This window comes from Empidonax traillii, unplaced genomic scaffold, assembly GCF_003031625.1.
Source record: "Empidonax traillii isolate 1590-97213 ecotype Southwest subspecies unplaced genomic scaffold, ASM303162v1 scaffold340:size591717, whole genome shotgun sequence".
In the NCBI taxonomy this organism is placed as follows: domain Eukaryota; kingdom Metazoa; phylum Chordata; class Aves; order Passeriformes; family Tyrannidae; genus Empidonax; species Empidonax traillii.
The window spans coordinates 534,933-547,612 of NW_020955533.1; the positions used below are offsets into that span (position 1 = coordinate 534,933).

General features: G+C 40.3%; 1 protein-coding gene across 1 annotated transcript in view; it reads left to right on the forward strand.

Annotated features, from left to right (window-relative positions):
• The first annotated feature begins 976 nt into the window (after positions 1 to 976).
• Positions 977 to 12,680, forward strand: part of MMRN1 (multimerin 1) — a 46,312-nt gene continuing 34,608 nt past the window's right edge. Inside the window, exon 1 of the mRNA XM_027892174.1 lies at positions 977 to 1,561. Coding sequence (XP_027747975.1) covers positions 1,059 to 1,561 — 503 coding nt within the window. The 5' untranslated portion in view covers positions 977 to 1,058. The remainder of the gene's footprint in view (positions 1,562 to 12,680) is intronic.

Genomic DNA, 12,680 nt, shown 5'->3' on the forward strand with positions numbered 1-12,680 from the left:
ATATTATGTTTAGATTGAAATTAATATTGGTTTAGAATAATATTAATTGTAAAAGCATGCAACAAAAGGGAAGGAACAGATTCAGTGATTCAGGATATTCCTTTCTGTCTTATCTATGGGTGGGATCCAGTTAACATCTTTAGAGTTATGAATTTAGAGGCTCATAGATACAGATCTGCATGGGAACTAGGTGTCTAAACTGCACCTAGAGCCAGTGGGGAGGATGGGGTGCAGTTGCCCCATGTAAGCTTTTAACACTGCTTGAAATGCCCCAGGAGGGCACATCTCCCATAGATCACATGCCGCCCCTGCCAGGCCCATGTAGGTGTTTCTTGTACCTTGGAGAATCTGAAATGACACCAGACACCTATGGGCAATGCTAGAGAAATACTTCATACACATCATTATGAAGTACAGAGATAGGATGAGGCATAAATTGCCAATGACCACACGTAAATCATTACATTAGAAGGCCTATGGTACAATGGTGGGTACAGTGTGAACCTCTTGCTTAGGTCCTCACTGTTGGCAGCAGTGTGCTTAAACAAAAAGAGAAGGCACTGAGCTAATGCTCAGCTTTGTGTAGCACACCAGTTTTGCTAAACCTTTTTCAATAACAAGGTCATGATTATGAACCATTCAAAGGGCACATGAGTTCTCTGCACATGCACATGTGAAAGGAAAACTAGCTAATAGTTTCAGGTTTTATCCCTCAGGATTACTTCACAGTACATATTTTTCCACATTTCTACTGTGGCATTAGTGTTTATCCTCTGCCTTCTGTAGAAACTTCTTTTTCCCTCCCACATAGGCTGCCAGGTTCTCACTGTCCAAGGGGTCACAGGTTGAAGGTGAATCCACAGAAACAGGAAACCAGGCTTCCTCAGTCAGTTTTGAAACACCAAAACCTGTTTCCTTTCTATGAAAATAAAGCCTGCCAGGGCATCCTCTGGGTAGGCTCACTGTATGAGTAGCAGCTCAGGAGAAGGGAGAAGCTTCAGGATTTCTTATTGGGGAAATAAATGTGAGATATATCGTAGCATTTACAAACCATCAGAATGAAGGAGATCATCTTCTTTCTGCTCCTATTGCACTTACAGAGTGGCAGCATTGGATTTAACACTCCAGGAAAGCTCTGGACCACAGGACAAGGTGGTGAAACCCAGACAAGTCACTCAGACTTGACTCCATCTTCAACCACAGTTACGAGGTCACCCCTTGACAAAGTGAGCAACTTACAGGGACCTCCTTTTGCATCTTCAGGCAAGACTCCGGGAATGAAAGCAGTGAAGAAAATTTCCAGTCTGACAACATCTACCCCTGCAACACAGTCAAGTGATGGAGACTCTGACAGAGACAAGATGGGAAGCTCATCCAGCAGCAAAGGAACAACTCTACAAGGCGATGCTAGAGAGATCCCTCTCCAGCAAGGGGTCACTACAAGCCAGGCTACAGCTCCAGGGAACAGATCTATCAGGCAGTCCTCCCACAGCACTGGCATCATCAGCACCCAGCAGGATGCCAACTCCAAAGCACCCAGCTTTGAAACTACCAGGGGAAAGTAAGTTACGTGTTTTTTCTTGTCTCCTGTGTACTGCTTAAGAATGGTTATTTTCCTATTGCCAGAGAAATAATTGGCAAAAGTTCTAGCAATTTCAGTAAAATTATTTTCTGAGCTTAAAAAAGACCATCTAAAACAAGCAAGGGACCAAACCTGCAGCATTTACTCAGGCAAAAACTATACATTTGTAACAGAGTAAATGCTGCAATGTTTTATTCCTCAGGGTAGTTATCTCAAAATCAACAGGAAAGTCATTATCATATATGGGTAGGAAAGAACTACAATAGATACCCCAGTTTTATTCACAATAAACTTTTGTTGATTTTTTTCCTTTCTTTTCTCGTGGGTAAAAGAAATTGCATATGCACTATTTCATTTGGAATCTATTAAAAAACATTATGTTTGTAAACTTCTCCACTAAATTGAAAATACTAGCATTTAAGTGCACAAAATGCATCGATGTCTGACAATCTGAATCACATAAAAACTTATAAAAAGTGGTGTTGCAGGTGACTGTGCATTCAGAACTGTATAACTTACATAATAGCTATGCATAGCAAAATATATCAAACTGTACTCTCTAGTTTTATAGCTTTGGAACACTCAATTATTTTCTTTGTTCCCCAATGTCTTCAGTTCTCAATGGGGATATTAATATTGTCTTTGCAGATGTTGCAAGTTTCTCTTAATTGCTGATGTATAATCAGATACTGCTGGAAAATGAAAGACACAAAGTATTGGTTGTTTTCCATAGTATTTATGGAGAGTGGGCTTTCAGAATATAGATTTCTTCTTTTGATAGTTCTTTCCTAAATGTTAGCATCCAAATTCATGCAAAAGAGAATAAATCATCCCTTAGCAATACTTCTACAAGTATCTTGCTATGTTTGTCTGGGAGCTAATGTTCTTTCAACTCAAAGGAAAGATTCCCGTTGACCTGAGTATGTTTTGGATCATGCATAAGGGAAATAATGCACAAAGACCCAAAGGAAAGGAGTTCTTTGCCTCTTCTTGGAAGAGAGATACCACAGTAAGGAGCTGTGTTTTCTAGATAGCTTTCCTAGTATACTCCCAGTTGTGAATGTCATCTGTTACAACACTTTATTGCAGTGTGGGGCAGAATGTTTGAGTTAACTTGAGTTAAATGGGTTTTCTCTTATATGAGAGCTGATAATTACATCTCCATTAAAACAGCTATGAATACACTCTAACCTTGGTCTTTAGCTTTTCCAGCTTTCTTCAAGAACAGTATTTCAGTGAAATTAATCTTTTAAAAAACTCTGTGAATCAGTAGGTATTCTTTCTACCTCTTACTTACTATAAAAATATAGATAGCAAAAAATCAGTGTCTGGTGAAGATAATCTCTCATATTTTATTTATCATAATGACATGTGGTTGCAACTGCAGAGCAAAGAGGCAAAACAAGCAAATCTTGCATTTTCTAGCACCTGATTTCATGAGTGGTCAAGGAGCAACCTGCTGTGCAACATACATATTTGACTCTGTTAAGCAAGTTAACGATAATGCCAGGGTTGCGTATCAAAGTTACAGGAATGTGTAGCAGCATGAAACCCCAGCATAAAGCAGAATGCTGAATCCCCACTCTCCTTGTCAAACTGCTGAGCTACAATAGCCTCTCTCTCTCTCTTGCAAGGGTCTCCAGTTCTAGGTGTGGCTCGATCCTTTTCACAGTAAGATTCTTGTGCTACAAGGCTTGTCTTCCTACTGTATGTGGGTGTTTTCACAAACAGCTAGATGATGATGATGATGAGGGTGTTTTGAGCTTTTCTTCCAGTTTTGCCACTGACCTGGACTGTGACTTCAGTAAGTGACTTCACTATTCCATCTTCCTTTCCCTATGAATTAGACCCAGAGGAATAATAAAGTTGCTTGTGACTCATTTTTTTCAATAAAGGCACGAGAAAATGCCAAGTCTAGTGTGCTCACTGTTACCAATCACTGCTGTGAAACACCTGAAAAGCTACTGCTGAGAAACTATGCATAAGAACACAAGCATTTTTATTTATTACGTACGGATGTCATTGACTGCACCCTAAATCTGTTTCCATCTTATATTTTCTTTTATTTTTTTTTTAATCTTTATTGCTAATAAAGTGAAAGATGCTGTGAGACTTCCAATAAAGACATGCAGCTTTCTTCAAGGTTTACTCATTTGAAGCTGAGCTCAGCATGGATGAGTTCATAGCAGATTCCACAGTTGTAAAGTGTACTACCTCTGAGGAAATTTGGAAGCACAATTTGCTTTTCAAATTTACTTTGAATTAAAGCATCTCTGGTGTTATAGTCTGTATTCCAACCTAAATTTTTGAGTGACCTTGCAGGAACTGCATGATTCTGTAATCTTTTATGGCAACCTGTTGTGATAACATATGTGCAGAGATGCTGATGTTACAAGGTTCCATATAAAAGGAACAATAGGAAGAGATCAGTGAGAGACAAGAGGAAGGAAAACAAACAAGAATGAGCATTTGTTTTAAAATACATTTATAATTTTAAAAATACTAATACATATATTTTCTTAGAGAGTCTCCAGTCAGAATACCCACAAGGTACAATAGGTGTCCATTGTACAAGCTTAATTACCCAAATACCCCTTTCTGTAGGACATCATGTGCCTTAATGGCTTAATTACAAAGATAATTCCCTTGCTAACTTTACCTTAGATAAGCTGGGGAAAATATTGCGTACGTATATTGTATCACATGCATACCAGAACTATGTCAGAAAAAAAGTTCTGATTCATTCTATTTTTGAAAAATTCACATTAAAATGTCAGAAGAGCGTGACTTGGAAATATTTAATGGATTTTTGAAGTTTGCCAGAAGAATATTTCTGACAGGCATCAAGCAGGGCAGGCAGGACACATCCAAATGTGGCAGCTAGCACTCCCCCAGTGCCCAAATCACCAGGCACAGCGGTATTGATGCTGAAGTGCCAACATGAAACTGGGAAGTAAATCAGCGAGTCGGGATCAGGCCTGGTGACAGTGACTAGGACAAGTGATCACTGGGAAAGTGAAGTCCATAATGATGGGGCAAAGTCAAAGTAAGGCCAGAATGTCAGCTTGCAGGTCAGATACAATGTGGCCCTGGGATGAACTTCAGTGGGGCTCCTGAGCCCATGGGTAGGATGTATAGATGGAGATCCTGGATCAGGCTGGTCCAGGGGAATAGGATGCGCAGGTGCCCTCAGGGTTCTGACAAGTTTCTATTTCATTTTATTGAGAGAAATGCACCCTTAGAACTGTCAGAATATTTTTTCCCTATTGAAACAAAACCGTATTTGCCAAAGACCGTGACTTTATTTTAAAAACTCACCTCAGATTAGCTTTTCAGATGCAATAAGAACTCCTGGGGGCAGAGACATACTACAACAGGCACCCGATGAGAAGTACAGTCGGTAGGTCTAAACTCTCCAGATCCAAGATTCTACTGTTAATAAGGCAAAGCTTGGCTTTGGGTCTCTTTACATCACATCTTAACGTGGTATTATAAGGGCTAAATGTTGGGCATATTCTTGTCTCTAAAAACCCTAAACTCTTCCTTAGTCTTCCCTGGCATGAAAATACAGTTAAATCCTGTTCTTTCATAGTGGAACAATTTTATAGTTAACCTTAGAATAGGTACAGGAGGACATAATTTGTAGCTACCTGCTCTCAAATCAATTCAGAAGAGTGTTTTCTCTGGTGAGGTATCCTCCCTTCTGTTGAGGTCTGCACCCAAGCTTTCAAAAGGATAAGAAAACTTCATAGGAAGCGCATGGTCTGAGCTGAAGGAAAACTCCTTTCTTCACTCCTAGTAATGAATTTCACTTAAGCCCTGAAATGTAAGACTTAATGTCTCTACAAATATGGTTTGGTTTTTTTTTTTATTTCTACCTATCTTGAAAGTTTCATGCAACCCATAGCAGTGAATAAAGAAATGCTGGAAAACCAGAGAGTTTTTCCAAAGTTCAGTGACATTAAATCCGATCAGCAATTTGGCATCAAAGAAGAAAATTCATGATACATTCTTTTCGATTGAGTTCATTTGAGATACATTTTTCATATTCATATCTCCCAGGAGAGAGGCAATTGCAATATTTCACTGTATAAAGCAGCTTAAATAACATCAGTGCTATAGAGTAAGTCTGAGGTGGAGCCTCGAGACTGGTTCACTCATCTTTCCATTCTGAACCCTACTTTATTAATTACTATTCAAGGCAGCTCCTAAATACATGAGACGTTCATTCAGGCTGTAAATTCCCCACAGTATCTCCACATTGTTGAATGGCTCTACATTACTCTTTTCTCTTAGTATGTGCATATTACACCTCTTCCAGTTATCAGGAATCCACTGAGGGTCTTTATAGACTTCCCCTGCCATTACCTTGGGTACTGGTGAGGTGACAGTATTTTATTACTAAGCACAGAAAGGTTTAATAAAGTCAGCACCAGGGACAGATTTGCTTAGCTGTCACATGTGATAGGAGTGCTGAAATATTTCATTCTCATGACCAGACGTCTGCATTTCTCCATGGAAATTGCTTTTGCCTGTATCAGCTTGGTAGAATTCTAGTGTACTGACAAATTAAAATGAACAGTTAAGATCAGCAGATGGTTCAGATACACGAGACACATAGAAACCTGATTTAGCTGCCTAGATAATGCAAGGTTCACAGTCTCTTTTCATCATGTCACTTTTTAATGGAGCAGAGAGAACAATTCTTGAATCGATTTCTTAAATTTTGCATCACTGTGCATTTACAAAAAATATAGTCATGCATGGCTTAGGTTTCTGCCTCACTAGGTATATTCACTGTGAGCTGGAAGGAGGAAACTCTTATACTGACCTTAGGTCACCTTGGTGGCTAAGTGTCAGGGGGTGCCTGATAAGCTTTGCCTCCAGAATGTTGTATTTCAGCCATGAAGATCTTTGCAATAAGCCCCTCTTGTCCAGCAGCATCTTGAATATATTTCTGTTCCTTGGCTGTAAGCCCACAATCCAATTTTCCTACACATGCTGAGCTCAGTGTTAGTCCCATTGCAGTCCTAGAGACCATTGCGAGTGGCAATAATGGCTGGGTAGAATCATGACAGACTGTTTTCAGTGGCACAGAAAACACAGCACTGGAAAATTAAGTCCCTTCTCCACCAAGGTTCTTTTGAGACTCTCACAAAGTACTTAGGTTCCTCAGAGTCTTGTGATTTAGTTTTTCTGTGATCAGATTCACATAAGGCATCACTATACAGATGATTTCTGAACTTTTTTCAGGATGTTAAGAACTGTTTCTGTTCATCTCATTACACTGTTGCATTGATGCTCATGCTTAGCTTTGCTCTTGTTCTTTGTTTCATCTGCCATGGGAACAGCAAGGATTAGGAACAGATTGTTTTCCATTGCTAAAATGTTCCTTCACCCCTCTGCATAGATTGGGATTATGGTAACAAACCAGACACAGTGTTAGGATTTACCTCCCAGCCACTGCAAATATTTGACTCTTCCTAGCATTTCATTTAAAGTACACCAGAAATATCTGCTCAGGTCTGCACAGAAAATACTCATTCTTACAAATCTGAATACAATTAACATTTTAGGAAACTAACATTAACTCTAGAATAGACCTGGCAAGGAAGAGGACAAGCAGCAAGGTGTCCCCATATGTTTTCCAAAGGCTTATCTGTGTTGCCAGTGAGAGAATGAAAGAGTTTCAAATTATATTTTCTCTGCCAAATCTCAAGGCATCTATTCTGTATCACAGTCCTGGTAAGCAACATCATCAGTCATGAGGAAAAGCCTGTGGAAAAAAATCTCCTTGAATTTCATGGACTTTGGCTCAGATCCTTTTTGTTCAAGAGCCCCCTAAAATCAATCAGTGACAGCGTAAAGAAATACGTCTGCATGATTAAGCGACAAATCAGGTACAAAGAAACCATCAAGGCATCTGCCTTCATTTAATGAAGGTAAATAAGAAAAGAGAAGCTGCCCAGAACAACACTATGAACAGACTGAAGAACAGCATTCACCCCTGGAACTGCCATGGATCATATTTTTTATATTTTTATTTTCTCACTTAAAAAGACACTTTCTTTTTTGTTTGTTTGTTTGTCTGTTTGTTTGTTTGTTTGTGGTCACTATTTCTCAAAGTGGAGAAGCCATCACTGACACACTACAGTCTCCTTTTCTGTAGATAACAAAAGGACTAACAAAGCAATGAAAACCAAACCAGTACCACTGAAGGTCACCTGAAAGGTACTGACAGTAAAATAGACCAGAACTGCCTTAACGAATTTTGTACTCTGGATCGATTACTAGATGGAAAAAAAAATTATATTTCAGAGGGGGAAATGCAGAATTAAGACCCTTTTAAAGAAAATTTTTTTTTTTTTTCACAAATGTGTTTTACTGGATGATTCTCAAAGGAGATTGGTGGATATCTTCTCAAAAGTCTAAATTCTGTCTAGAAAAGTTTGATTGTTTTAAAGGGCTCTCAACACTGAGTGGGAGATGAGGTCTAAAAGGGCTGATCGGATTTGCAGCAAGAGAACTTTTTAAACGCTTAAACAGGTCAGTGAAGTGCTAGATAAGTGGAAATTGTGAATTAATTTTTGAAGCACAAGGTAGGACACAGTAAATAAAAAATTGGATGAAACAAAGAGGCTCTTCACAGTCCAAGGCTTCAGCACTGTACATACAAAAAAAGGAAATGAATGACGAGAGTAGAATTTGTGTTTTGTAATGGACAGGACAAAATGTCAGGACACTGAGTCCTGAAAAAAAACAAACATTAAACAATTGTTTGACCCCTGAAACTTCAGTGTCAACAAGTCAGCTGTTTCTCAGGAATAAAAACACATCCTATAACATATTTTACCATCACATACTATATTATATTACATATCAAATGCACTTTCTAGAGTTTTTTCCATTCCAATCAGCATGGAAAACACATTTCCCAATTTGATTTGTTTATGCTCAGTCCCTAGTGACTACTGAATTTTTTTTTTCAGCTGAGATTCATATTTTTTAGAGCAAAGGAATCTAGGCATTGAACCTAAAAAAATTAAATGATTTTGGTTCAGGTTTATAATTTTCCTTTGAAATAGAGCTTATATTTTCAAGAGATGACTGATGCTCATTTAAATATAGAGAATTTACCGTATCACCAGTATCAACAAAGTGAGAAGCCTCTGTAGTCACCTAGTGGAATTCAGAGGAAGTTGCTAAAATCTGATCTCCCGTGCAAGAGCTAAATAACATTGTGAAGGTGCTTGCTATCCTTATCATCTGAGTGTTTACATTGTGTCAATCAACATTATCTCTTCTCATCCAAACTTGTCAGGTTGTTTATATCAAATTGAAAATAGATCATAGCAATGTACTTTTACACAACCTAAATTCAGGGCTTATGCTCTGATCTTTATGTAGCAGTCTTTCAGACTGAGAAAGATCCTATCTTAAAAAGAAAAAAAAACCAAAAAACCACACAAACAAAAACCCAAAACAAAACACAATAAATAAAAAAAAAAAAACACACCAAAAAAACTCCCAAACAATGGATTTCCTCCCCACCATGTTTTTATGAATACGCCTAACCTACCTTCTTTCAGAAGACCAAAATATCACCAAATATCACCAAAAGGAGATAGATGATAGATAGATAGATAGATAGATAGATAGATAGATAGATAGATAGATAGATAGATAAGCAAGATCATAAGTTCACAGACCCATAGGATCACTAAGGTTGGAAGGGACCTCCTGTTCACAGCAGGTTCAGGTGTGAGATTAGAGCAAGTTGCTTAGGTTTGATCTGGTTGGGTACTGAACTCCACTCTCTTGAGTTGGTGACTGTACAACCTCTCTGGGCCCTGCTCCAATGCCTGGGTGCCCTTATGGGGAACAAGTTTCTAATACTCGGTCTGAACCTCTCTTTTTTCAATATGGACTTGTTGTTTCTTGTCCTCCTGCCCTGCACTGCTGGGAATAGCTATGCTCCAACTACACTTATCCTCCCTGCAGGGCCAGGGAGGCTGCTGTGAGGTATCGTCCAAGTCCTCCCTTCCGCAGCCTGAACAAGCGCTGGTCCCTCAGTCTCTCCTCACAAGGCATCCTCTAGCTCCAAATACTTGTAGCACCTTTCTAGATCCCATTTGCTCAGATGTAAAGGACAATACAAATTGAAAACAGGTGTAGAATCAAGATAAGTATTTAATAAACTATTCTGTGAAATACGAATAAGATGCATATAGCATGAATGAGGTACAACCACCAAGCTAGGCATGGATTTTGACAGCAGCTCCAGCTCTGAGTCCTTTTATATTCCTTCAGCAACACAATAATTTTATTTTCATGATTCAGTGGTGTTCAGCTGGGCTGATTCAATAAAATTTCTATTAAAAGCCAGGCAATCTAATTTACTTACAGACAAAAATAAGTAATCTTCAGATATAATATGAAGGGGGCAGAACAAATTCTATACCCTTTGTGGCTGACTGCCTCTGGTGTTACTGTGGGATGGCTTTAGGACCACTTACAAGGATCTGTGCTTACAAACAAGTGGAAGCAGTCACGTACAGGTATAGCTGGCAGCTTTTGTGAGTCTTGGGTTTTTTTCTCTCAGCAATGTACCCAACGAACTGTTTACAGTGGAAATGTGCTGTGGAAGGGGTCCTTGCAGTCTCACATACTTCCTCTCACCATAAAGAAATCCTGATTTTTTGGTATTAGTGTAAATCACACTTTGCTTTCCAGCAACATTGGGTAACACAGCGCCAAAGAGGGCGGTTTCAAAGCCCCCTGGAGTTAAAACACACACATTTCCATTGACTTGCGAACGCATTCGGACCAGCCCAAGTGCTCCTTTTTAGAGCTAGGCACGTTTATTCCCGGCTGTTTCTCCCTCCTTCCCGCGGGCCCGTTGCCCTTCCCAGGGCTCCCCTCCGCGGGCCGCGGCCGCCACCTGCCGGCCGTGCCCGGCAGCGCATCCCACCGCCGCCAGCGAGGCGGAGCCCCCGCTAATTGCGAATTAGGCGAGGGGTTTTAAGAGTGCCGGCAACGTGCCAGGGAAGCAGCGACGCGTTTAAGGGCTCTCGAGTGTCCCCTGAAACAGGAGGCCCGCGACTGCAAGAGCTAAAGGCACCGTCTGGGTCCCGCTAATGCGTCTCTGCCTGGCGGTGGGAGCTCTGTTCCAGCCGGCTGGGCAGGCTCCAGGATCCGTTGTTTGCTCAGGATTTGGAGCTGGCAATGGCCGTAAGCCCCAGAGGACTGGGGCTGCCGAGGTTGCCGAGCAGACGTGCTCACTGCTTCCAGCAGGAGCAAATGCTGCTCCTTAGCACCGAGCCCCGCTTCTCGGTGTAGGTGCTGCCTTCATCTTACGGGTGGAACGTCACATCTGGGTACGGTCAAATCACGCTGGGTGCAGAGTTGGGCTAGCAGCATTTTGATTCAAGCTGGAAATACCGCTGCAAATACCACATCAAAGAGGCCAGTTCAAAGACCTGAGGACTCTCCCACCCACTGCTGCCAGTGCGTGTCCCAGGCCAATACATGGAAGAGAAGGATTAAATCTGCCACTTGGGCTTTATGCCAGTCAGGGACTTGTACCACTCTTTCCAGACCGGATTTCTGTTGTATGTTGCGAGGATTTTGTTTTGTTTTTAAATATGCCTTTCCTGATTGAAATCGGGCTCAATGCTCAGGCTCAAAATGCTAGGCTCCTGCAGCTCTCAACAAAATCTGCATGTTAGAAGCCTGTGTTGATGATCTGGAATAAATTATTCCAGGGAGGGTAAAGAGGATTTTCAGGTTTAAAGTCCTGTTATGCAAATCAGTTGTCTTCTGTTCTGCCTTTGCATTAACGCAGCCTGTCATCGTTCTTCCGCCACGCTTCATCTTCTATTTCCAAATCTACATTTTTTCAGACAATTTGATTTCAAAATTATATTTACATTCTTAACGTCTCTTAATGAGCTTATTTCATTGGTAGCATAAACCTAATTATGAATCACACCAGGGGCTCTTGCTGTGAATATTTCCTCCAATTTAGCCTGATCAAAGATTGCTGGGCCGTGTGAGAACCACAGTTTCAGACGTTGCACTCATATAGATTAGGAATGAGTTAAATATTTTAAATGGAAAGAGTGAGTTAAATTTTTAAATGGAAACAATCTACTCGAGTTAGTTAAAAGGTAGTTAGGTAGAGGCTGAGTTCAGACTGCCTTTAAATAATATGAATAGCCCTTAACTGATGCACTTGGGGTGTATTGTAGCATTTTGAACTTTGGAGGGCATCTCAAAATGGGCAAGTGCAAGTAGCTGTTATCTGAAAGCTAGCCACCCTCAGTAATAATCATAATAAGGGGATTTACAGTATGCATTTTAAAAAGGGGTTTTTTTGATGGGGGAGGTGTTTGTCTATTTCTATTTTTAACTGGACTGTGTATTCCAGGGCTTTAGTGTCTTCTACAATTTTTTTTTTATGCCTCTTTTCACTGACCACATTTGCTCAGGTGTAAAATGGCTTTTCATTACTAAAACTATACCCCAACCATGTGCATTGTGGAAAAGGTTGTCACTGACAACATTGTTATATATCTTCTGCTTAATCTCTTTCTCCGGTGAGCTGTAGAATCTGCATGCAAGGGTAAAGTGCAGATTAGGAAGCCACAAACGCAAGTCCTAACCTCACCCCTCGCTCACTGTAGGCCAGATTTTAAAATCTGACTCCTATATTTGGGTTCCTGATTTGAAGAGGTGAGAAGCTTAGCACCCAGCTGCCCAAGGCACTAGCTCCTCTCTTCCCAGACAGACAATGTGCTACAGTAAAGGAGATGTGGTACTGCATAACTGCTTGAGGTGATATTATTGCTTCAGGTGTCTTCTGATCGGACTGCATATGCCATCAGTTAATTGCTGAGAACTAGTTAGGAGTTTAGATGTTTGCATTCTCTACATCGAGTTTAAATCATAAGCAAATCCCCATACTTCTCGTCCTGAATAGGTTGCCATCAGTACAGCCCAGAAGCACTTTCTGCATCTGTTAAGAAATATTTAGTATCCCATTCATACACTTAGAGATTTTTTTCTTTAATCTCCATGCTGCACTTCAGAGAAAAAA